The 26,238-nt window shown below is 32.5% G+C and overlaps 4 protein-coding genes across 6 annotated transcripts in view; 3 read left to right on the top strand and 1 right to left on the bottom strand.

The window, feature by feature from the left end:
- The window catches only part of LOC123012555 (protein FAN-like), a 6,725-nt gene extending 3,595 nt beyond the window's left edge, over positions 1 to 3,130 (bottom strand). For 2 of the 3 annotated variants that reach the window (XM_044410562.1, XM_044410564.1), the window contains exons 1-6: positions 2,490 to 2,951; positions 2,254 to 2,436; positions 2,130 to 2,201; positions 1,858 to 2,060; positions 1,183 to 1,811; positions 935 to 1,132 (exon numbers count right to left, since the gene is read on the bottom strand). In XM_044410562.1, the coding sequence (XP_044266497.1) occupies positions 935 to 1,132; positions 1,183 to 1,811; positions 1,858 to 2,060; positions 2,130 to 2,201; positions 2,254 to 2,436; positions 2,490 to 2,951 (1,747 nt within the window). Of the gene's footprint in view, positions 1 to 934; positions 1,133 to 1,182; positions 1,812 to 1,857; positions 2,061 to 2,129; positions 2,202 to 2,253; positions 2,437 to 2,489; positions 2,952 to 2,972 lie in introns of those variants that run through there. The other variant, XM_044410563.1, reaches the window with a different exon arrangement.
- Positions 3,131 to 3,343: 213 nt separating this feature from the next.
- LOC123012712 (probable 26S proteasome non-ATPase regulatory subunit 3) lies at positions 3,344 to 4,996 on the top strand. The gene has a single exon (XM_044410799.1). The coding sequence runs from the start codon at positions 3,430 to 3,432 to the stop codon at positions 4,915 to 4,917; it is 1,488 nt and encodes a 495-aa protein (XP_044266734.1). The 5' UTR covers positions 3,344 to 3,429; the 3' UTR covers positions 4,918 to 4,996.
- A 5,721-nt stretch (positions 4,997 to 10,717) lies between these two features.
- Positions 10,718 to 19,279, top strand: LOC123013271 (pollen-specific leucine-rich repeat extensin-like protein 2). The gene is made up of 5 exons (XM_044411703.1): positions 10,718 to 11,310; positions 11,365 to 11,964; positions 14,975 to 15,142; positions 15,194 to 15,439; positions 17,963 to 19,279. The coding sequence occupies exons 2-5, from the start codon at positions 11,398 to 11,400 to the stop codon at positions 18,650 to 18,652; spliced, it is 1,671 nt and encodes a 556-aa protein (XP_044267638.1). The 5' UTR covers positions 10,718 to 11,310; positions 11,365 to 11,397; the 3' UTR covers positions 18,653 to 19,279.
- Positions 19,280 to 21,037: 1,758 nt separating this feature from the next.
- Positions 21,038 to 26,234, top strand: LOC123013943 (golgin subfamily A member 1). The gene is made up of 6 exons (XM_044412825.1): positions 21,038 to 21,764; positions 21,815 to 22,032; positions 22,254 to 22,514; positions 22,560 to 22,805; positions 23,113 to 23,556; positions 25,521 to 26,234. Exons 1-6 carry the CDS (start codon positions 21,389 to 21,391, stop codon positions 25,914 to 25,916), a joined length of 1,941 nt encoding a protein of 646 aa, XP_044268760.1. The 5' UTR covers positions 21,038 to 21,388; the 3' UTR covers positions 25,917 to 26,234.
- Positions 26,235 to 26,238: the final 4 nt, after the last annotated feature.

The following is a 26,238-nucleotide window of genomic DNA, read 5'->3' as shown; positions in this document are numbered from 1 at the left end:
TGTATATTATTTTATTTGAAAATTATAAAATGTATATAAAAATTAACTTATAATGGCATAAAATATACATGGTGAATATAAAGTATGGAACCAAGCCTCCAGCAAATAATAATTAATATAAATTAAAGTACATAATATAAAAAATGTGATCGTATTTTCAGAACGAAATTTTGTTTTGTTTTTAAGTTATGCGATTTTTTTTGTCAAAATTGCAATGTGTAAAAATTTTTTTCAAAAAATTAAATAGTATAAAGTAGATAATTGTAATCCTTAGAGTATAGCTTTTATGAGAAAACTGATTTTATAGTGGGTTGCCATGTAATTTTTTTTTTTGTAGAACTCAAAAACAAAAGTAAATTTCGAAAAATTTTATTCTTGTTAAATCATCACATTTTTATAGTACTTTATCACTCATCAATTAGTTTTTTCAAAAAATAAATAGTTTAAGCAAAAAATGTTACAAATGGTACAAGAAAAATTTAAAATTGAATAACATGTATGAGATACAGATTTTACTCATTTCAGGATGACAGAAAAGTCTTTTAATGTAGACTCTGTGATACATTTTTCCTTTAAAAAAAAAATCTTTCACATCCCTTAAATTTTGCGAAAACAGACGGAAAACACATGGATACTACAGAAATTTGTCCAATACGCATTACGTAAAATTGTGGAAATTTCAAAACAAAAATTCGACTTATGGAGGCAATCTGTTCAATCAATTCAAGAAGAGGTTCGACATATCGAGGAAAAATGACATTGATTTCTATAAGTAAATGCTCGGGACCAGCCATTCACTTCCGCTTATCGAAATTGCCAAGTACTTCCAAGTTGCTGATATTTTCGATTCAACTTAAGTCATATATTTTTTTAATTTTTTAATCATAATAACCAAGATTTTGGAGACATTATTTGTACAAAAAGTGCTACCAACCTTCGGTTTCCGTTAAACTAATTTGATGCGGTTCAGTCAATAATGGAAGCCCTATTTTCCTCGCAGGATGCGGCACTTTGAACACTTGCTTCGGTATTTGCCCAAACTCCATGATTTGCACTTCCAAGGCATGTCGTTGATTCAAATCTTGTATATTACCCAAATCGACATTTCCTTCATAACACAAATGATAAAATACTAAGAAAAAATATTTCATTTTAAACACAAACAAAAAACATGTGACATACAATTATTGGCCTTCACCGCTTCCTCTCCTTGTTGTTTGTACCCAAAAATCAGATCTATCCATTGGTGAAGCCCCTGCGACACGATATCACTTTCTAAGGCGTCTCTCAACTTCCGAATAAAGTCTTTGGGGCTGTCCGCCCAAGAAGGCAATTCCACATCCCCAACCTTAAGTCCATTATGTCGATACCCAAAATTGATTCCCAGATTATTAACAAGAAAATTTCCTTCTTGGGTCACGTCGTAAAATTCCGGTATTAATTCTTTAAAGTCAGACATGTTGGTTTGACAATTTTTGTAAACATCTGCCACTGAATTGAACATTCGGTCCGGATGGTCGAAACGCCCACTTTGTAGACACAAAACGTAACGAGGGTAAAGTCTCGCTAAATAAAACAAGACGAAACCAGGAGTCGAATAGTGCGACCCATACATGAATTTGGGATGCGACATTTCTTCATATCGTTCAAGAAGTCGCAACAAGCGCACTTCGTCCAATGCACCTACTGGTTTGCTCAAATCTCTGTAATTTCTAGGGTCTTTGAAATCCAATTCGGGATCGGTGTAATTTGAAACAATCCAAGGGAAGATGGGATATTGGGTCAAATCGTTTATTGTACGGTCACCTAAGCTGTAAAAACCTAGTCACCAGCTTCGAAATGTTTGACGAAAGATACCTATTGATGTATTGGAGATAATCATAATTTGATATAATACCATTTTGCCACTGGAGGGTCATCATGTCTTGGTCTAATTCCTCCAATTTTAGGACCGGTTGGTTTAATAAATTTTCGTATAAATGGTCGCGTTTTTCTTGACTTCGGAATGATAGATAAATGTGAGGATTACTACTATTTTCACTACAGTATATTTCCAAGCCCTAAAATAAGTTTTTCAGCAAAAATAAATATTAAATCCTTTTATATTTTTACGAAAATTCGACACTTACTATATGCCTCAACAAAAACCGCCGTTTGACCATCCTCTTGATGCTGTTAAGTTCAATTTTAATGACTGGAACCTAGATAAAATGCAAAATTAATCATTGGTAAAACCACAATGTGATTACTCACACTTTCTACATTATTGTAGGGTTGGAAAAATAATCGTGAGGTTGATAATAAAAGTCTACCAGGGTTTACAACAAGTGGTGTAACTTTATCTGCTTCAGTCTCCAAAACAACCTTCTCATATAAATCTAACCACAAGGGATCAAAACTAACTCGTGCATGTCGTGAATGAACAATAGTTGCAATCTATAGACAATTAGTAGAAAGGGATTTAAAAAAAAAAAACTGGAAAAACTTACCATGTCAGCTTGTTCAGCAGCCGGTAAAGTGCTGGCCCTATGTAATTGACAAATTTGAGGCAAACAATTCATAATGTTAGCGTAATTTAATTGAAACAAAAAATTAGTGGCCTCACGAAATTTGTAAGGAGCAACAATATTTCCTTCTAACATTTCTATATATTCTCGACAGTTCACAATTAGTACGTTATTATTTGTTAAATATTTAGCATGACCCTTCCATTGCTCAATCACAACACAATCTTTTAACGGTATTTTAATAATTGGTTTGTAGATATCTTTTGGGTCAAAAACTAAAGATTTTGAACACATTTTCAACCTGCCATCCTGTTTCTTTATATCGAACGTTTTTGGAGTTATGTCTGGAGGAATCAAGACTGCACTAAAGTCTTCAAAGTATATTTCACCAGGATCCAATAATAATAACGAAAACCTTGAAGAAACAATAAGTTTTTCGATCATTTTTGTACAAAAAAAACGTACTTCCCCCGATCCATTGTCACTCAATAAAAATTAATAAATTAAAAAGTTGCTGAGATAACTACAGTTGCACCATTTTGCATATATTATGAAACTACATTTATCTAAAGAATTTAGCTTGCAACGTTTTCAACTGTGTTAATAACCTCAAACTTTGTTTACACACGTCAAAGAGGTGTCAGTGTCACTGTCAAAGTCACTTTTGGACATACAGGAATCTGCAATGAGTCAAATTTTACACATTGTATGAAATTTAATTAGTCGTGCAGTTTAAATTATTTATTTTTATTATAGTAGTCAAAATATACGTTATCGTGTATTATTTAAACATATTGTATTAAAATTTAGTGTTTTTTGTGACATAAAAGTGACATTTGACAGCGGTTTGCGTCTCGGGTGCGTTACGAAGCAAAAGCAAATTTGACAGTGGTCCCCAGAACAAAAGTGTTATTAATGAAAAATGACTAGTACGATGGCTCCCTCCGACATAACCGACGTCGAAATGAAGAATGCCGACAGCCCCCCTGGTATGGAAGCCGGCGACAGTAAGCGAACTATTGATTTTCAAAATTTGGTGGAAATCCGTGAGCAAGCCCGGCAAATCGAAAAAGCAGTCACCAACAAAGAAAACCGTTTCATTTTGCGTGTCCTGAGGTGCTTACCCAACACCCGTCGAAAACTCAACGGTGCTGTACTTAAAGGTTTAGTCAATCAGATTTATCCAGTCTCAGAACGTGACGCCTTGACTGAGTACTTGGAGGACGTCCCCGCTGGGCTGGAACTGGAGACGGGACGTGCAAGGTCTGCTACAAAGACCCCAGTGCCCGAAGTGGACGCTTATATCCATCTCCTCATTCTGGTGTATCTGATAGACACCAGTAAGCTCAACGATGGGGTAAGGTGCTCCCAAGCTTTGATGAACAAAATCACGGTTCAGAATCGGCGAAGCTTAGATCTCATCGCAGCCAAATGCTATTTTTATCACTCAAGAGTGGCCGAATTGACTGGAAAGTTGGACTCGATTAGAGCCTTCTTGCATGCACGTTTGAGAACAGCCACCTTAAGAAACGATTTCGAGGGACAAGCTGTCTTGATTAATTGCTTGCTGAGGAACTACCTACATTACTCACTTTACGACCAGTCTGATAAGTTAGTTAGCAAATGCGTTTTTCCTGAAACTGCCAGTAACAACGAATGGGCCCGATTTTTGTACTATTTGGGGCGGATTAAGGCAGCCCGGTTAGAATACAGCGTGGCCCATAAACATCTAGTGCAAGCTATGAGGAAATCCCCACAAAACACGGCCGTTGGATTCCGACAGACCGTCCAGAAACTGCTAGTTGTGGTCGAGTTGCTTCTAGGAGACATCCCGGAACGGCAGATTTTCCGTCAGGCCAGCATGAGACACTCTTTAGCCCCCTATTTCCAACTAACACAAGCCGTTCGTATGGGCAATTTGCACCGGTTTGGGGAAGTTTTGGAAAACTTTGGACCGCAATTCCGTCAGGATCACACATTCACTCTAATTCTTCGTCTGCGACATAACGTAATCAAAACGGCGATTCGTGCAATCGGTTTGTCGTATTCGAGGATTTCGCCGCAAGATATCGCGAAAAAACTGGGCTTGGATTCGGCTGAAGATGCCGAGTTTATAGTAGCGAAAGCGATCAGAGATGGGGTTATTGAAGCGACTTTGGACCCTGAAGGGGGCTATATGAGGAGCAAGGAGAGCACTGATATTTATTGCACGAAGGAGCCGCAAATGGCTTTCCATCAGCGGATTTCCTTCTGTTTGGATCTTCATAATCAGAGTGTGAAAGCAATGAGGTATCCGCCCAAAGCCTATGGAAAGGAACTCGAATCGGCTGAGGAACGTAGAGAGAGGGAACAGCAGGATTTGGAACTTGCGAAGGAAATGGCGGAGGAGGATGATGATGGGTTTCCTTAGATAGGAGTTGTGGCGTTTATTTTTGCAATTTTGCTTTCGACTGTATTCTATAGTTAAATAAATTTGTGTATTAACACCACTGTCTTTGTTTATTTAGCTTCGAATCATTTCATGTGTCAACTTTCAAGAAATAGACAATAGATTTTTTTTTATTCAAAAGATTGTGCATTTTTATTTTTTGCTTTCGTTAAAATACTGGATAATTTTAAAGTTTGTGTTTTTTTGACAACTTTTTCGACGCCAATAAAGTGGAAGTGGTACCCTCTATATCGCAGAAACTATAAACATTCGGATGGAGCAAGTTCTTATTTTGACTTCTTATGAGCTTTACTATCACCCGTTAAAATATTTGCACATACTTCAAAATTTAGACGAAAGGGAGCATATTTTGTTGTTTGGGGTACTAAACACGATTTTGAAACCCAATTTAATTTTAAGAAAATCGAAAATGTTTTGTAATCGTAGATTCGGGACTTTTTATATTGGCATCTTTTATTTCACAAAAGGTTAATAAGTAAGTGGTCACTGTTGATTTTTTTTTTCATGCTTATGTATCACTAATTTATAATGAATAGTTCATTACATTTGTTTATAAACAGAAAATCATTTAAAAAAACTTTTGTTACAATTTCATAAGTCGTTTGTTAATCGTTTATTAATAATTTTAACATCTCCGAAACTGAAAGTTTTAGCCAAAAACGAGTAATACATTCTGGGGCTCATTTTTTGAGAAAATAATATTGGTTAAAACTGCATCCCGCTATCGTCTTTTGTTTTCGACATATAGACAAAAATTGACATTTTAGCGAAATCTAAAAAAAGTCATATCTTTGTTATTATAGAAGATACGGATTTGAAATAAAGACATTATCGAGGCACTTTTTAACGAGGAATTTAATAATGTAGTTAACATTTTTTGTCAGTTATTGGTTTAGCCGTGATAAGAAAAACTTGTATTTTTTTAAATGGAAATCATAGGCGGCTATGCCAATTTTGAAAAGCTTACTTTTTTCTTATCTAAAATACCGAAAAATCGACAAATATATCGATAAGACAGCCCTTTTCAAACACTACAAGCTCCATTAATCAGATTTTACTTTCTGTTACCCCTGCAGCCGGAAAAAATAAAATCTAATTTCCTATGTTAATTTCCTATATCCAAACCTGCCTGGGACAGCCGGTATATATTTGTAACAGAATATTTTTTATAATTATACTTAAAAAATGAAATACATACAGGATGCGCCAGAACTCGCGCCCCAGAGAAAAATGCCATATAAGGTAAGATACCAGGAACATGGAAAAAATGTTAAAAAAAATTATTCTATAAAAATTTCGAAGTTATGAGGGTTTAAGGTTTGCACTTTGACTCTATTTATTTCTGTTGGAAAAATAATTTTCCAAGTCTTTTTGCTACAGGCTATTAAAAGAAGAAACAAGGAAGCTATATCTTGAATTGTAACTCTGTTTAATGTTATTTGTGGCTTTTATGGGCAAAATTTTTGTCCCTTTACTAAATAATTGTAAAAAAAACATATACAAGATCATCCGTATTCTTAAATAGATATAAAAAATGTCAAATGTCAAAAAATAAATGTCAAATTTCTTTGACAGATAGAGTTTTTTAAACATTTTTTTCATGTTCCTGGTACCTTACCTTACTTGAAAATTTTCTCTGGGGCGCGAGTTCTGGCGCACCCTGTATAATAGTTGGCCATGGAAAAACTATTTCACTGTGTAAATGATAATCAATAAGAGTTTTGTGAACTGTAAAATAGATGAAAAAATAGATTAAATTATAAAAATATAAAAAACACAATATGTTAGAAGTATTGAACAAATATGCGAGCGCCTCAGAACAAAATTATCACATTTAAAAAAAAAAAAATGTGTCAATAGTCAACACAATTAGAAAAAAACATTTTTTTGGTGATCTAATGGAAGTATAGGATAACGTTCTACATAGACGGAATTTGGGTATTTGAATATAAAATATATTTTATTGAAGAATTAAAGCGGCTTTTTTTTACAACACTCTATGTATCTCTAGAAGTTACAATGGTAATGTTAGCTTGTTTAAAAACAAAGAAATGTTATTAGTCGCCAATAAGTTGATTTACGATTTATTTTGCATTTTTTTCATTAATTAGTACTTAGAAAACTCTTTCATTAGTGATACTGGTGGAATAATATAGTTTAAATCCTTTTAGTTGAAGATGCAAAATTTTTTCATGGTCAACTGCGAACAAAAATCAAAGATAATTTTTTGCTAAAAATGTATCATAGTATTCTGTTACAAATATATACAGGTTGTTCCGTCTAAATCCCACTTTAGAAGTATTGGGAGTTGCAATAATCGTATTTATTTGAAAATTGGTACATAGCCATAAACCATTAAGTCCTCCTAAATGAAAATATTTTCAAGATGGCGGCACTTCCGCTTATTCCGGAAGTCGGTCTCAACATTCTTATTTTAAATGGAAAGGTATATTTTTTACAGCGTTTTTGGATTAATTGGGTTATTTTAAGGGAATTTTCATCAGCTTTCCCTATACCTAAATTTAGCCGTTTTTGAAATATTTGGACTTTTTCAAAAATTTTTGGATTTGCACCTTCCACTTTAAAAACCGGTAACTCTGCTATTTTTTAAAATTTTGAATTCGTTTTTTTGGCGTTTGAAAGAGAAAGTTTAGATCTTTCTTTTGGTGTTTTAAAATTTTGAAAAAAAATTAACAAACCATCAAATTATAAGGTTACTTTTGTAATAATTCAAATACCCATAACTCAATTTTTTCAAATGAAATACCCCTATTTTCATTATACAAAAAGGGGGAGAATTTAATACTGTATCGATCTGTATTAACATTCCCTATACCTAAATTTAATAATTTTTAAGTTATGGTGACTTTTTGTTCAGACTGCCGAAAATCTGTTATTAGCCACATTCGTTTTCGTATAGTTTGCTATGGAAATAAAAATGTCAAAATTGTTTCTCAATAAATGTCGACAGTGACTTATTATTTGATAAATAGTGCCAAAATATGGAGAGTCAAAGCTACTCAAACTTAGATTTAATTAATTTATTTTGTATTTATGGAGAGTGTACAGTTGAAGACAAAATACTTTGGTCGTCACTTTTCTGACACTTTAATGTAATTCAAGCTTTAACGTTAAAATGAATGACAATTTCAAATTAATGACAGCTATTATATTTTCCTATCAAAAATATATACATACAACTTGTCAACTATGATTGACAATAGCTAAAAATAAGGTTAACGGTTCTAAAGCATGCTTTACGTCAAGTGACATTGACGACCAAAGTATTTTGTCTCTAACTGTAACAAAATTATGATATCGTTCATTAAACAAAAATAAACTTTTCTCACTTGCTAGCTTTAAATAATGATTGCATGGTAGAACCTATCAATTATAATTAAGTTTGCATAACTTTGATTCTCTATATTTTGGCACTATTTGGCAAATAATAAGTCACTGTCGACGTTTACTGAGAAACAATTTTGACATTTTTGATTTCCATAGCAAACTATGCGAAAACGGGTATGGCTAGTAATAAATTTTCTGTAGTATTAAAAAAAAGTCCATAACTTGAAAATTATTAAATTTAGGTATATGGAATGTTAATACAGATCAATGCACAATTAAATTCTCTTCTATTTTGTAAAATAAAAATTGGGGTATTTCATTTGAAAAAATTGAGTTATGAGTATTTGAATTATTACAAAAGTAACCTTAAAATTTTGAGATATGTAATTTTTTTTTTTTTCAAAATTTAAAAACACCAGGAAAAAGATCTAAGCTTTCTCTTTCAAACGCCAAAAAAAGGAATTTAAAATCTAAAAAAATGGCAGAGTTACCGGTTTTTAAAGTGGAAGGTGCAAATCCAAAAATTTTTGAAAAACTCCAAATATTTCAAAAACGGCTAAATTTAGGTATAGGGAAAGCTGATGAAAACTCTCTTAAAATAACCCGATTAATCCAAAAACGCAGTAAAAAATATACCTTTCCATTTAAAATAAGAAAGTTGAGACCGACTTCCGGTATAACCGGAAGTGCCGCCATCTTGAAAATATTTTCATTTAGGAGGATTTAATGGTTTATGGCTATGTACCAATTTTCAAATAAATACAATTATTCCAACTCCCAATACTTCTAAAGTGGGGTTTAGACGGAACAGCCTGTATATTTTTTAGATCAGAAAAAAGCAAAAAAGCTTTTCAAAATTGCCTTAGCCGCCTATGCCTTCCATTAAAAAAAATACAAGTTTATCTTATTACGGCAACAAATGACTGAAAAAAATAATTCTCTACATTATTAAATTCCTCATAAAAAAGTGCCTGTATAATGTCTTTATTTCAAATACGTATCTTGTATAATAACGAAGATATGAATTTTTTTAGATTTCGCCAAAATGTCATCTTCTGTCTGTAAGTCGAAAACAAAAGACGATAGCGAGATACGGTTTCAATCAGTATTATTTTCTCAAAATGTGAGCCCCAGAATGTATTACTCGTTTTTGGCTAAACCTTTTAGTTTCGGAGATTCCCTATTCCGACATCCAAAATGCAGCACCCTGTACATTCGACTGAATTTTGTGGTTGTAAATGAGGTAGCTAACCGTCCTAATTTAGCCAGGACATGTTTAGGTTTTTATTATCTTGTCGTGTTTAATTACGTTTATGTTCTGATTTGTCCCGATTTAAGGAAAATAGACAGTAACCAAATAAAATATTAATTTGACTCATAGATTTTTATTAAAAAATGTATTGCATGAATGTGTGAATGAAGGGACTCTAACAGCAATTTTTTACAGAAAAAAAATAGAAAACAATAAATAAGTATGTGAATTAAAAAAATATTTTTCGTTTTTCATGTCAGTATTTTGCATTTCATATTGTTAGTATAGGTATATCCTATATTCTATATTTTTTATGTTCTAATAATGTTAAATAATATTTTGAAAAATAGGTCAGTACAGTACAAAGCTCTGATACTATTGTTACTTACTTATAAGTAGAAATCCCAGCGGAAGCTATGTAAAACACATATTTTAATTATTATTTTTTTAAATTTTATGACTGTATTACGTCTCAAATATATTTCTTAAAAATATTAATTATCAGAATCGTTGGCTAATTAACTGTTAAATATGCTTAAAAAATCTTATATGTTACACAGGAATGAAATACTGTTACTCGTTTCACTGTAAAGTAGTGTAAATGATTGCTTATTTTTAGGTATTACCTAGGTACTCTTTTAATGTAAATAGATGCTTTGAGTATTTCAAGTTAGTTTTAGACGATTGATCGATTGATACGAGTAGGTCATCATACTGATATTACAACGATTTGGAAATTTTTCTTTCAATGAACACCTAGTTTTAGAATGAATTAATACTTTTAAATAAAAAGTAATTCTAATTATTATGAATGTATAACATTAACTACTATACTTTATGCAAATTATATTGTGTATTTACCTTATTTGGTCAACATAAATTGTGTGATATCAAATTTGCTGCATCTTATCTTTTTTGCTGTAGGTAGTTCTTAAATAAAGATAAGTTCTTAGAGAAGGAAAACCCAAACATCGTTACTTACCTACTAGCTACTTGTGTTTACAAATTTTGTTAATTTTTAAGAGTAGGTATTTCCTTATTTATATTGATTGCATACGTACAGAGGTAAGTAAATAAGTAAACAGATCCACTCACTATAGTCGACTATCGAATACGTGCTGTGTCATGTGGTTATTAAAAAGGGTTAGAATCAGTTCTAGAACCATGAATTAACACGGGTTAATGTTTCATTTTATGCTTTAACGGTCACCCAAACCACCCAAGAGTTTGAAATCGTTCACCTACTTTTTCAAATTTGGCGCGTCTGGATGTTTTGAAGTTTGTTCGTTCGGTCGCTAAAGCACAAAATTTGCAACAATAAAATTTGACACATTTTTGGAAATGTGGCAACGCTACTATCCCGCAAATCGTGCGATTTTTATCTGAAAATAAAACAGTCGGGGTAAAATCGGGTAAAAAGTGTTAAATAATCCCGAATTGCAGTCATTTTGTGAAAAAGTGGGGACGGAGCGGACAAAAGCTGCATTCTGCAGTGTGATTCCCGAATGTCAGAATTGTTTTGTTGAATGGTTAGGTGCTATTTTCTGGTTAGTTAGGTGAAGAAGCCCACATTCCACCTGCAATTCCTGCCTATCGTTATCAAGTGTTGCTGTGACCAGTGGAGGTGCTGTCAATGGGCATTTTGGCCCGTTTGCCCCCCAGAAGGACCCATTGGTGGTAACGAGTGCTCGGCCGGATGGAAGTGTTGCCCTTTTAGTGCGATAGGCTCTGCTATGGTCTTGGATGCGTTGGCTGTAAGGGCGGTGTATAGGTTATGTCACACTTCTTTCTTAACTGGGCCCTTTCAGAACTGTGCTTTGTAACATCAATGGTTTCTGGAGATGGTGTGTAAAGAGGATGTTTTATCATGGTTTAAGGACTTGGAGGGTTACAAGAGAATAGACGTACTTTACGAACTGTTGAATATGTGCGTCCCTTTTGAACTCCGTTTCTTGGGAAGTTGCATCGAGGAACTGGGCAAACACACGTACCAGGAACTACGCGGACCAGCCATAAATGCCAACGATCTAGATAGACTGTCCAAGGATACCTCATTCACGCAAAGTCTCCTCGACGAAAACGTCAGGCATAAAGTGTTAATTTACTTGTCTTTGCTCTCATCAAGGAACTATAGTGTTGCTAATTGGCTGTACAGGAATGTTCTAAGGACAGACTGGCTCGAGGATTGTATAGTGAAGGGGAATCTTAAGGATGAAATTGTTCAGAGTGAATTTTTGTTGTTGTTTATTATGGCTTTGCACCATCCTGCTTTTACTTTCGAACAAAAGTTACATTTTAACCAAATACTCAGTCTACTTGTAGAACTTAGGGAAAGTAAAAAGAGGATTTCGCCTAAACCTAGCAGTTATGGATATCCGCCCGGATTTGGATACCCCACAGCAAAAATGGTGAGACACAATTCTTTAAAAATCTTACTGGGCGTTGAACAAACTTGCTGCGTCAAGTGATATTTATCAAGAAAAAAATCTAAAAGGTTATCGTCTTTTTTACATCACTGTTCAAATTTTATTTCATATTTTCTGAGCTACAAAGAAAATTGTTGGTAAAACTTGAGCAGTTTTTACCTGTCATAAGGTCAACTTTGTTCAATCAGCTCTTGTTTTCTACAAACTGGTTACATGAATTATTTTCATTATAGCACAGGTGTTTGAATTGAATATACCACTATTTACTAGCGGGAGATGAGGTGACCCAAATAAACAGTCTCCTGCTGTTAAATGTTTTTCTTTTCTTCTACTTACAACTATTTCAATTAATAACAAATTGGGGAGAAAGTAAAATAAGTTAAAAATTGCCACTTGGGGAAAATATAGGTTATTAAAAAAATTAACAAAATTTTTTGTGTTATTTTAATGTTCAGTGTGTTTATGTGTGATACAACTTATCAATTAGTACGTGATTATTAGATTATCTTAATCTTTCTTCTAAGTATTTTTATTTAGGCAATTGATGCTTTATTTCAGATATTATCGTTTTTATTACATACCTGAAATAATTTGTTGTATTTGAATATATAATTTTTTTTTAATGATCAGTTAACATTAATTGCTAATATTTTATATTATTCTAAGAAAATTGCTTTTTACCACAGAATTGATTAATATTCATTAGCAATGTTTTGTTACATTGTTGTTTTTATTTAAATACTTTTCGAAGAAGAAACGTTAATTAGGATCGATTATTCCTCACTTGGTGTTCAATTATGTACTCTTTTTTTTTATTTATTTTTTAACACTTTGCAATGTCGTTGTATCCAGTTGGGCAGTTAGTAGTGTTATCTAAAACAAATACTGGCTTATCTATTTATCTAAAATATGGTGGGAACCCCCTTTTTCGATAAGAGGGCTAGCTAGCTTTCACAATATGTAATTTTAACAAGAAACTTAAAAATGTAATGTTTTGCGTCTATAGAGCGCTCAATCATTGGAAATCAATGAAAAGTGGTGGTAGAATGAATAAAAATAATTAAATAAGAATTCAATGAAGATGAAGAAGAAGAAGAAGAAGAAAAATAAGAATTCAAAAAAGTATTGCAAGTAGCAACGTTGTCTAATGGCATTGCAATTTATCAACAATAAAAATAAATTATTCTTGAAACTTTAGTAACAGTTTCCTAGGGAATAAACATTATCATCATGATGACAGCTAAAATTAATACACAGTGTTGTCATATCTTCAAATGGTATTTTTTACTGAATAAATAATATTTAAAAAGTCAAATACTGCTATAAACTGAAAGGAGATGAAAAAACAGTTATTTAAAGTAAAATGTGAAAATTTAAGACAATAATAATGTGAATGAAGAACTTAACAAAATAAATTTGTAGTTTCAGATTTAGTAAAATATACCCTCAAGAATTTTGTTAATATTTTTCTTGCAACCTCAACAACGTACCTACTACTAAGTTGGTGTATTTTTTATTATTTTCTTCATCACGATTATACAATAAAATTAAAAAAAAACAACTCTTTTTGTTTTGGTTTTATTGTTTGTTAATTCTCTTGTCACTATTCTTAACAAAAATTGATACACATAATGTTATGTACTTTAGACTATCATTCATAAATATTATCTTTAATGGAAATTTTTAAATTAAATAGAGGTTATAAGAAAAAATAATTGAAAGTGCGTAATGACAAGTTGGGATATTGCTTAATAATAGTTCAAAGAACTAAATAATTCAAAGCCGGAAGAAGAAAAATTTTCCCTTATTTCAATGTTGTTTTTCTTTGATTCTTGATCTGTCTTAAAAAAAATGACGATGCAAAATTGTTGTTAAAAAAACATTTTTTACGTCATGCAAAGTAATCAATTAATAAATTAGTGAACGATAACGTAAAAATAAAATAATAAAATCTAAATCTTAATTTTATCGTATTAATTTGTTTTTAAACATTGTATTTAAGAAGACTTTTTAAATATTTAATTCATTAGTTTTTTGACAGCATGTAATTGCAGGCTGTTCCAACTAAAACTTTTCCAGTTAATATCTTTCTTATTAATAAACAAAAGTTGCAAATACTTTACAGAAAATTACAAATTTCAAAAATTAATCGGTTTTTCTACAATAGTTATTTATTATACAAGACGATAATATTGAATTTTATCTTTGAGAGCAATTTATCGTCGAGGCGTCAGCTGAGATGCTAATATGCTCGAAAAGATAATGAAAATTTTATCGTCGTGTACAATATAAAATTTTATTCAATCCTAATTTTGTAGTCAATTTGGTCGGTATTTATAAAAGTCAAAGTAAAATTCATCAATGAAATCTAATGTCAAAGATCGTTAGCAACTAACAACCGCAGATATACAACAATGGATGTATTTTTTTAACATGAAGAAAAGTGTAGATAAAATTCATTTTTAACATAGAGGATTCAATAAAAAGTATAACACCAATTTTTTCCATTTTAATTTTGTCTTTTATAAAATAATAAATGGGAAAGTTTTACTTGGGACACAGTTTATGAACTAGAAAAAATGGGTGGATATAAAAAGGACATCGAAGTACCGTGCGATCAAAAAGAAAATTAAATTAGAGTTGGCGGTGATTAAAGTCCTTCAGATGGCAATCCTGATTTTTGACATCAAATGTCAGCGGAAACTTTGACAAGTTTGCGTTTTATTCCTTTTGAGTCAAATAATGTTTACTTTAGAGCAGAAAATTTTTATTGCTGTACAAGAGGAAAACGGTGGATGGTCATTTTCACTTTCAGTGTGTGTGGAAAATTTCCAGCCCAGATTCCCAGCTAATGTGTTGCCAACTGTAGAATTTAATCAACGCCTACTCTAATTTATTTTTTATTTGATCGCACGGTACAACTTGTGTCGTGTATGCATGTGATCGTAGACAAAACAAAGTATCTAACTAACGCTAAAAATGCTTTGTTTAGAGTTTTCAAGAAGTTCCTGTAAAAACTTCAATAACAATCCCGTGCGGTGAGGACACCCTTCACCAACAATCTCCGGGTCTTCCACACGTTCCATCACATCAACCGCATCAGGATTTCGTCACGTGGAACATTCCGGGCTTTGCGTGTGGAGCTCCGGATTTGGGAAAGGTGAGGCTGTTTTACCCCTTGTCCAAGTATTTATTTAAATAAAATTTTTAGGTACCGCCGCCGTTCCCGATGCCTCCTACTGTATCACCCCTAGTCAGCGAATCAACGTCACCTAACCACAGTCGTAGTACCTCACCGCATCGAACAATAATCACGTTACGATCGACACCGATGCCGCCCCCACAAACAAACCGCCCGATTGATACCATACCAACGCAGTTACCCATCGATCCGCTCTCTTCAAATAATTTTCCTTTTCTTCATCCGGCGGAGAATGTTAAAATGCCCGACGAAGACGTAAGTCCAGAGAATTGAGTAATATCTTTTCATAATTGATCATTAACTGTTTTTTAATGTTTGTGCAACCATGCAACATATTACAATTATACAGGTTGTTTCAGAACTCGTGTCCAAGAGAAAAAATCCTAATAGATAAGATGCCAGGAATATGGAAAAAATGCTTAAAAAATTCTCTGTCAAAAAATTTTGACATTTATTTTTTGAGATTTGGCATTTTTTTTATGTTTATCTAGTGTTACTGATGATTTTATATATGTTTTTTCATAATTATTCAGTGAAGATACAAAAAGGCTATAAAATAACGGTAAACATAGTTACAATTTTGGATACAGTTGTTTTCTCTTCCAGTAGTCAGCAGCAAAAAATTATTTTTCCAACAGAAATAAAAACAAAAAATAAATTTTATAGATAGAATTTTTTTTAACATTTTTCCTATGTTCTTGATTTCAACACCCTGTATTTGCATGATGGGTTGTTAAAATAAGTTATTGCGCTTTTTCGTGTACAAGTGAAATAGGTTAACTACATATTTTATATTTTATCGCTAGTCAATACGACTAAAGCAAATGTCTACGAATTTGCATTTGTAAATTATTGGGGCTATGTTGTTAACCTATATACGCCTGTCACCTGTCACAAGAAGTTTTTTGTTGTTTAACATTCATTGACAACTGATATAACACGACTTTCACCTACTTAATAGGTTAGGTTTTTTTTAAGTAATGGTGTTAGCATTCCTTTGCTTTTATGGAAACGTAATCGTAATTTTTTTTTTAGGTTTAGAAACTATTTTTGCCAGTTTGGGAGTTGCTAAATTTTAGATTTAAAAATCTGATGATTAAATATTAATTTTTTTCTAGTAAAGTAATAAATTGTTTTGGCATTTTTGGTTTACTACAAGGTGTTTCATATAATTTCATGAGGAGACTAATGATACAAGAAAGTTACATTTAATTTTTTTTTGAAATCTTTACAATCGCTGTCAAATTAATAATTTTTTTATTAATGAGTTAAAAAAAAATTATCTCAATTACTAACAAACAAAGAAGGTCGACTTTAATTATTGCCAATTGTTTATTTTAGGGGTGTACAAACTCCAGAAAACTACAATTTTTCAATATTTTTAATCGAGTTTGTATTGAATTTTGTATTATTTGTATTATTGATTGCATTTTACAAAAGCAGGCTTCGTAAAATTGTAAAATTGAGATACCACTATTTAGAGGATATTTTTTTTTGATCATATGGTGATATGGTACAATAAAAAAAAAGGATTTTTAATGCTATCTTTAAATTTGACGATGCTGTACTGCACATTGGGACAGGAGACTTAAAAATCGGGCTAAAAAATACAAATTATATTATCGATGCTCTTAATTGTTTATGTAAATGGGCATGGTGACTTTTTGTTAAGACTGCCGAAAATCTATTACTAGCCACATCCGTTTTCGTATAGTTTGCTATGGAAATAAAAAATGTCAAAATTTTCTCTAAACAAACGACAACAGTAAATTACTATTTGACAAATAGTGCCAAAATATGGAGAGTCAAAGCTACTCAAACTGAGATTTAATTAATTTATTTTGTATTTATGGAGAGTGTAACAAAATTATGATGTCGTTCATTAAACAAAAATAAATTGTTCTCACTTGTTAGCTTTAAATAATGATCGCATGGTAGAACCTATCAATAATAATTAAGTTTGCATAACTTTGATTCTTCATATTTTGGCACTATTTGTCAAATAGTAATTTACTGTTGTCGTTTGTTTAGAGAAAATTTTGACAGTTTTGATTTCCATAGCATTGCTATGTGAAAACGGGTGTGGCTAGTAATAAATTTTCTGTAGTCTTAAAAAAAAGGCCATAACTTGTAAATTATTAAATTTAGGTATAGGGAATGTTAATACAGATCAATGCTCAATTAAAATCTCTTCTACTTACTAAAATAAAAATTCGGGTATTTCATTTGAAAAAATTGAGTTATGAGTATTTGAATTATTACAAAAGTTACATTAAAATTTTGGGATGTTATTTTTTTTCAAAATTTGAAAACACCAGAAAAAGAATCTAAGCTTTCTCTTTCAAACGCCAAAAAAACGAATTCAAAATCTTAAAAAATGGCAGAGTTACCGATTTTTAAAGTGTAAGCTGCAGATCCAAAACTTTTTGAAAAACTCCAAATATTTCAAAAACGGCTAAATTTGGGTATAGGGAAAGCTGATGGAAACTCTCGTAAAATAACCCGATTAATCCAAAAACGCAGTAAAAAATATACTTTTTCATTTAAAATAAGAATGTTGAGGCCGACTTCCGGTATAACCGAAAGTGCCGCCATCTTGAAAATATTTTCATTTAGGAGGACTTAATGGTTTATGGCTATGTACCAATTTTCAAATAAATACAATTATTCCAACTTCCAATACTTCTAATGTGGGGTTTAGACGGAATACCCTGTAGTATGAAGCAAACTAGACACATTAATGGAATAGTTTCGCGATTTGCTTCTTTTTGTTTACAGTTGAACTCGATACCGGAGGACAAGCTATTGTTGGAGGGTTCTTGGGTGACAGTTCCTATGAAAGAAGTGAAACAGCCAAATGGTATTCGTTTGGGCGTTTCGTGTCCTACAAAAAACAGCCATCACCAATTGGTCGACCAGTTTCAGGCACTGAATATGAACGACGTCGTCGAAAACTCGCTCCACCGTTCGAACTCATCCAGTAGCAGCAGCTTAAACCAAACCCCTCCAGAAACGCCGGCCGCGACACCCCATCCGACGCAAAAGCCCCGCGTGAATGGAATGCCGTTCATCCCACCGGCGCCGGGCCTCCCGATGTGCGACACGACGTCGCCCCCGCCGCCGCCGACACCCACTTTCAACAATTGCTCCGTGCCTTATACCACTTATCAGTTTACCGCCATCCCTACCAGGTCAATGTTCCCATATAGCCAGTCCTACAGACCACCATTTACACCTTTTCCATCCTATCAGACAAACGAAAATTCCTTTCCGACTTACTCACTTCCTTCCTACATGCCCCTTATATTTTCCAGTCCGTTCCAGCCTAGGAATCCCAATTGTTATAATTGCGGCGCGATGGGGCACTCCGGACAAGACTGCACCGGACAAAACATTGAAGACATTACACAGAAAAAGACATATACGATAGAGTTTTCAGCGCCACCGCTTCCCGATGCTGATAAATAGGTAGTGGTTTCAAAGTTTTATCACAAGTGATTTGGACAGTTACCGTACTGCTATTGAGACAGTGATTTTGTAATATAGGAGGAAAGATGTGTTATATGTAAAACTTTTAATGCTTTGATGTTTTGTTACTAAATTATGGCCTGGCGTCATAGCACTGATATCGTTCTTAGCTGTGGTCTGAACTTTACGATAGGTGGTATGTGCGTTTTTTAAATACTGTTACTTCTTTTTATCACTTTATTATACAGAATCTCGAAAGTTTTACGTCCGCTTTTCTGTGTCTGCAAATTTTTTTAGTACAATTTTTATTAGCGAATTTTCTTTTGTAAAATGTACTTACTTCATATGGTGAAGTTCCATTTTAGACGTTTTAATTGTATTTAAGCAATTGCCACAATATTTATAAGGAAGTGAGATTATTTATTAATTTTGTTATATTTTGTTTTCAATACTCTCTTTTTAAATATCAATCATTGTCCTAAATATATTCAGTATATTTCTGTCATCATGGTTTTACTGTACATAGTGACTAGTTATTACATAGTTAATATTAAATATTGATATATTTATAATACAATCAGCATTTGACTGAAAGTTTATTTGAAAGTAAAGAATAAAGATTTTCTAACAACACACGTTTATTTTTATTTACATTTTTTTCACCAAGGTTGGAGACTGTTTAAAATTGATTAATTTAAATGTTGGGAATTTGTTTGAAATTATTGGACTGCCTGGAATGAAACAAATTTCTAGGTACGTTTCGGAGTCCTTTATTTTTTCTTCAGGACGTCATTTACATGGTGAAAATTGTAATTAAAACAAACACTAAAGCTAGACTAGTATATTAAAGTACAAGTTGCAGAAGGTTCAAGCACAAATATGAAATTCCGAAACGAGCCGCGAAGCGGCGAGTTGAGGAACAAATGAGTGCTTGAAGAACCTTCTCCAACAAGTGCTTTATACAATTTTTTCTATTTCGCCGCTTTACCTATATCATTTTATAATTTAAAAAACGAAAATTATTTTTTTTTCTAGAGAATTTTGCGACAGTTGGCGACATTTATGTGTGGAATAATTTTAGGCGGCTGTAAAAAATAAAAATTATTCTTATTTTCACATTTGAAAATAAATTGTGAAGAAAGTGCGTCACTAAAATTAAATTATCGCGAACGACTTTTTTTTTTATTCCAGCACGCAAATGACGTCATTTGGGTGCTGGAATAGACTTATTCTAACATCGAAATAGAAAAATACATTTTTGGACACAAAAAAATAATTTTAGCAAAAAATTAATTATAAAAATGTTAGAGTGGAGTAAAAGCCAAAAGTACACACATGGGCGGGAGATTTTTGAAGTTGACGACAGTGACGTGCAGATTTGCTTTATTCTTGTAGTACTTGCAAAAAGACTGAAAAGAAACCATTTAAAACTTATTAAAAATAAGTAAATTTAAACTGCAGTTTTTTAATAGTTTCTGGTTCGACAAAACTTTAAATTTTAAATTGAATTTAAAAATAATTGTTCAATTTTATTGTTTCGTTACTAATGTAGCTTTGATCTGGTTGGCATGGTCGCCCACAGGGGGGCAGTGGAGGCCGTTGCCCCCCCTGGGACAATAGTGATTGCTATTTTATATAAAAAAAATTTTTTTTGATTTTCTACAAACTCGTTCTAAATTAAATTTTCATGAACGAAATAGGAAACTACTATTTACAACGAACTGAGTGATATGAAAACAGACGAATAAAACTGTTATTATTAATTTCGACTCTTTTTTTTGCCCCCCCCTGACCATAATTTCTGCGGGCGCCCATGCTGGTTAGTGTTTTCATGTCTTAGTTGAGGTGTTCTGTCTATCATCAAAATAAAAAGGCAAATATTAATATTGGACTCTGCATCGCTTCATATCTTCTCTGGCTTCAAGCTGAATTTAAAATAGATAAACTAAAAAAAAAACAATTGGTCACAATTGTCAAAGGGCTCGTTTAATAAGTCTTCAAATAATTTATTTTGCACTTGTAGCACTTTTTAACTCATTTGCGTTCGTTTGTGTTGTTTTCTTATGATTTTTAAAGTGACACATTTGCCACATTTTACAACAAGAGTTCCAAAATTTTTAAACACATCATTATTATTATGTTTTACTTAGAGGTAAGTAAGTCTGAATTTTGCTGTAAGCAGCTGTAAATGCAAAATAAAAACTGTAGGTAGAAATAATTTTACGGACCCTAGTTCCATTTAGCAAACTTACTTTGTTACGCCACTGTTAAACTCATTTTCACTGATCATTTTAGTGTAAATCTTTTGCAAGGTTGGTACCTCCACTCTTCTGAGTACCTGCATCTACTGCTAAAAATACTCTACTATTACAGCACAGATTAGCTGGTTAATCTGTGACTAAAGACAAAAGCACCATATTTTGATATAATTTTAGATGCGACGGTTTTATGTTCTTATTTTTTGTTTAATAAATTTTTGTTAAGTTGACTAATTGCAGTACGTGATTGTGTCATTTTGCGGTGCAAACGTCAGCGTGTTGTTGTCACACCTGTCTGTCACCTGTCGTTGAACTGAACATTGCCACTAATAAAAATTATTAATATTATCAATACATACGTGTAAATGGGAATATGCGACCGTTTTGCCAATACTTGTGTTCACATTTTTGAAAATTCTACCACATTTTACAAAACCAGTGCTCAATAATGTCCATAAAATAAATTGAGGGAAGAAACATGTTTGCCTCTTTGAAAAATAAAATTCGTGAAGAAACTGGCAGCGACCTGTCCAAGTTAACAGCAAAAATAACTTCCTCTACAGTCCAGAGGATAGATTCGTTAAGGGGGCGTTCTCACCATGGATCCTCATCAAGCATTAATTCTCTTGTATCATCAGATGGTGTCAAAGAGGATGGCAGTATTGATTCTGAGGAATTAAGAAAACGAATAATGAAAATTGAGGTGGAATTTACACGGAAATTAGATCAGAAGGAACTAGAATGGAGAGAAATCGTGTCAGAAAAAGACAAGCAGTTACAAAGTCTGGAGAAGGAGAAAAATGAGGCTCAAAAACAAATCCAGATGCTTAAAGAAACGCTAAAAAATGCCGAAGGTTTGTACTTTGAAATGTACAGAATTTTTTCTAATCGAGTATTTTAATAGAGTTTAAACAGAAACTAGTGGAACATCAGGAGGACAAGGAACAAATAGAAAACTTCCAAACTCAGGAATTAAGCAAAATTAAACATTTAGTCTTATTGAGAGAACAGGAGTTGGCTGAAAAGACCGCAGCTTTGAAGGAGGCTAACGCCCAATTGGAGAAATTGCGAAGTGAGGTGTCCAGACTTTGCAGACAGGAGGAGCAATTGAGTGATTTGCAGGTAATAATTTGCACATTTTGTCAATGCGCTACTCAAAATTTCCCCCACGACGTGTATTTGTGTCTCAAAATTAATTTTATGTTCAAGTGTTTTAATTTTCAAGAGAGTTCGCACTTGTTTTATTTTATTTGGTGAGCTTCAGCAATCACAGGTATGTGCTTTTGGCTTTTGTGTCATATCTGACCTTCCTTGGATTATTTCATTGAGGCAATTACTTTTAGGACGATTTGGAGTCATTGAGACATTCCAGTTCGCGAGATTTGGCCGCTTTGGCCACCCAATTGGCCAAAAGCGAGGAAGAGAGGCGGCATTTGTCCGATCTTGTTGTTGTTTTGAGACAGAGAGTGGCCAATGAAACGTCAGACGATGAGCATATCGCCTCTGAGAGACGTCTTTTGGAACAGAGACTCGAAGAGGCCCATTTGCACTTGGCAGACATTAAAACGTCATGGAGTGATAAAATTGCCTCTTTAGAGACTCAGGTTTTGCCCAATTTTGTTGTGTTTTAATTTCATTTCGCCTTTTAGGTGGGACGTTTGAGTAGACAAGCCGCTGAAGAAGGGAGTGAAAGACGAAGAGCAGTGCAAGAAAAGGAAACACTAGCCGAGAAAGTCAGACAAATGGAAGCGGAATTAGAGTGTAATAAATTAGAAATTAATAATAAAGAAACGAAAATCAAACGATTAACTATGGATGTTGAAGAGTTGTCCAAGGAGCTTAACGCTCTGCGATCTGAATCCGAGGAGGAAGTTGCTTTCCTCAGGACACAACTTGTGAGTCACTGTAAATAAACGGGGCTTTTTACTTTATTTCATGTTTGCCAACACTGGTTATATTTATTTTATATTATACCTGTATAGTGATCCTTGGGGAATAACTTTAACATTCAGTATTTAACACCGCTTTGGTTTTTATCTTGCCTTTATTTTATTTTGTTGCTTTTGTTTTATATTATGAAATAAAAAATTTTTAGAATATTTTGTATTTTTTTTTAGTGCGGGATGTAACCTTTTGTGTATCCTCTCCCAACATTCTTTGTAAAAAAATTGCTTTTGTATTAATTTTGTGGATTCATTTTAGCAAAATGCCCTTACAGAAGTGAAAGTGGTCCGGAAGAATTTAGAAAACACCGAATGTGAGTTAGACAGAACCGGGGAAGAATGTAGTAAATTAAAAATATCAGTGGATTCGGAACACGAGGCTAACGGTTCACTCAGGCAAATAATAACGAAATTGGAGAAGGAACTTAGTGAAGAAAAAACGAATTCATTAAATGTACAAAAAACATTGTCAAGAGTGACTGCAGAGAAAAATACGGCGCTGTTACGCAATGCTGAAGTTTCTCAACAAATGGAAATAATCAAGCAGGAAAAAAGACGACAAGAGAATGAAATGAACGAATTGCTTAGCAAACTGAGTCAATTAGAAGAAGAGAGTAAGAAACATAAAGAAAGTAAAGCAATGGAATATGAGTTGAGGAATAACATAGCGGAGTTGGAAGATCAAATATCGGAAAAAAATAAGGTATGTATTGACTGCGAAGAGGGCAGAAAATTGTCTTTTTGATTAGCTAATTATCAAGCAAAAATAGGTCAAATATTGTTTATGTTTCTATGTTTATCTGGTTTATGGAGTCATAACTCGAAACGAGGAGTTCAAATAAAAATGATTTATATATTGACCATTGTTGATATTTCTAGGTATCTAATTTTTTTATCTATTTGCTTCATTTATAAGCTTCCATTATTTTCATAATTATTTTTTCATAAAAAAATTGACTAGGGATTAATTAATTAATTTTTTTAAATTAATTGATTTGCTCAAGTTAGTAGAATTTCGTAAAATTGGCTTGAATGACAAAACAAAATAAAATAGGGAAACAAGGTTGATTTTCTTAAATGTGTTTTTACGAACCAATTAAATTCTCATTTGAGTTTTTAATGTTTTGTTAAATTATTCAACAACAAAACAATGGAAATATTACTTTATTTAATGGGTGGAAAAGTTATTGCAATAAATCTCATTAAAAATGATTTGCTTTATAACATTAGGTAACAAATTAAGTTTATTTTTTTATTCTTCGACACTGTCAAAATTTATGGTTTTTCTCCCGTGTAAGAAAGTTTTGACAACTGTTTGGCATTTCTCAATACGAAACGTCAAATTATTTTTAACAGTTTTAAAGCATGTTTAAGCCTTGTTGAGTCTAATTCGAAGAATAAAATGTTGTATTCAACTCGTTTGAGTGTAAATCGGACGCTTTATTCCACCTCGTGGATGGTAAACCACTCGTTACACTCGTGGCTTAAAAATCCACTCGGTCAAATAAACCGTCCGATTTACACTCACATTCGTCGAATAAATAACTATAATATGGGAATTTTTTGTTTGTATAGCGGGTGAATCAAAATTTGTACGCACCCTCCAAAGCATTCTTATTAAAGTAAATTATTAAATTGATATCTAAACTTCCTAGGAATTAAAAGTTTCCTTCTATCAATTTATTTGGTTATTTATTTATTATTACTATTTATTAAGGAATGTGAGAGTTTTACAAAGGAAGTCCAGAATGTGTCTTAAATTTTCAGTACAACAATATAATGAAGTAAATAAAAATAATAAAGTTTTTAACATACCTAAAGTTAGTGACACGGTCACGTGTGTGGTGGAAGGAATTCCTAACAAAATCAATCTGCAAAATTTTTAATTCAATAAAATTGTTAGAATATTAACGATTTTAATTTTATTCAATTTATTATTTATGTAAATTTTAGTCTCATTTATAATTTGTTAATAAATTAGCGTCACTAAAAAACTAACTGAAGAAAATTTACCGAAATTTTAAACATTTGCATTAACAATTAACCTTCAACAATGGTCACGAGCCGATTTTATGACAACTATCATCAAATTTTGAAAAGCCACCAGAGTAGTGATGGAGCCCTTTGGTGGAAGAATTTAACGATTCCACCAATTCGTAAAAAATAAGTGCTTCAATTATATGAAAATGTTGTTTAAAAAAATCAGTGTATCTTCTATAAATTAAGAGATACACTTGAGTGCAAAAAACGCAAATTGATTTTTTTTATAATGTAATTTGTCCTGTTAATAAATGCCAGTTTTTTGATGTTGTCTTTATCACAATTCAAAATTTCATAATTGTGTAATTTCATAATTTTTCCATTTCGTTTTTAATTTTGTTTTTGACAATTTGCGTTCTTTTGCACTCAAGTGTACAATGAAAACAATACAGGTGTCAGAACTCGCGCCCCAGAGAAAAATTTCAAATAAAATAAGATACCAGTAAAAAATAAAAAAAATTCTGTGAAATTTTGACATTTATTTTAATTTAATTTAACAAATGTAATTTAATTTTTTTCTGCAATTTTGGGAGGTGCGGGTGAAATTCTTCATATATAAAATGTGTTTGTTACTTCACTAATCAGAAAGACGCTTTATTTTTCAGTGTGAACATTTTTTCTTTTCAGAATATTAAAACTCTTCAGCTTCGATTGGCTGACATGAAAAAAACCCTGCAGCAAGAATTACGAACGCCAGGTAATCCCAATTATCATAGTGACTTATTGGATAATTCAGCAGCTATTCTCACTCCCAGTCAAGTTTCGACAAAAACTTTTCCTAGTGTGGTGCGAAGAGACGAGGACGATGTTAATTTCAAATATTTAAAACATGTAGTTATTAAATTTTTAACGAGTCGAGAATACGAAGCTCAACACTTAACCAAAGCAATAGCTACCTTACTTAAATTTACAGCCGAAGAGGAAAAATTAGTTAACGATACTTTAGAATGGAAGAGATCGTGGTTCGGCTCTAAACCGAAACTGGGAAGCGGCCCCAAAACCAGAGCTTTGCCTCATAGCTGATGGTTGCTTTAATTTTATTTTGTGATAGAGCAATCGACCATTCCGCTTGGGGCATGCATTTCTTCCATTTCAACACTTGCACGTGTCTGTTCCGTTTTTTATTATAGTGATTTTATTTAAAGGTTTTATTTATTCTATTTTTATAAAGCAAATACCCAGATAGGATAGTTGTACAAAATTGTAAATATCTAACAACTTTATTTGTCAATTTTTAAATCGTGGATGCTTTATATTGTGTATTTATTATTTTCGAAAGTTTAAATAAAATTACAAAAAGATTGTTATTTTAAAGACTGATTAAACTAGGAGTTTGATTGAAAAA

This window comes from Tribolium madens, unplaced genomic scaffold (genome assembly GCF_015345945.1).
Source record: "Tribolium madens isolate multiple individuals breed KSU strain unplaced genomic scaffold, Tmad_KSU_1.1 Scaffold_96;HRSCAF=242;Tcas5.2_LG5, whole genome shotgun sequence".
NCBI classification, from domain to species: Eukaryota; Metazoa; Arthropoda; class Insecta; order Coleoptera; family Tenebrionidae; genus Tribolium; species Tribolium madens.
This window is presented reverse-complemented; position numbering and strand designations above follow the sequence as displayed.

Bases quoted from the DNA above. Each gene is read 5' to 3' on its own strand.
- LOC123013943 (XM_044412825.1), top strand. From the start codon at position 21,389: ATGTTTGCCTCTTTGAAAAATAAAATTCGTGAAGAAACTGGCAGCGAC. The intron at 21,765-21,814 runs GTTTGTACTTTG...GTATTTTAATAG, and splicing joins AACGCTAAAAAATGCCGAAG to AGTTTAAACAGAAACTAGTG. The intron at 22,515-22,559 runs GTTTTGCCCAAT...TTCGCCTTTTAG, and splicing joins TTGCCTCTTTAGAGACTCAG to GTGGGACGTTTGAGTAGACA.
- LOC123012712 (XM_044410799.1), top strand. From the start codon at position 3,430: ATGACTAGTACGATGGCTCCCTCCGACATAACCGACGTCGAAATGAAG.
- LOC123013271 (XM_044411703.1), top strand. From the start codon at position 11,398: ATGGTGTGTAAAGAGGATGTTTTATCATGGTTTAAGGACTTGGAGGGT. The intron at 11,965-14,974 runs GTGAGACACAAT...TGCTTTGTTTAG, and splicing joins GATACCCCACAGCAAAAATG to AGTTTTCAAGAAGTTCCTGT. The intron at 15,143-15,193 runs GTGAGGCTGTTT...TAAAATTTTTAG, and splicing joins GAGCTCCGGATTTGGGAAAG to GTACCGCCGCCGTTCCCGAT.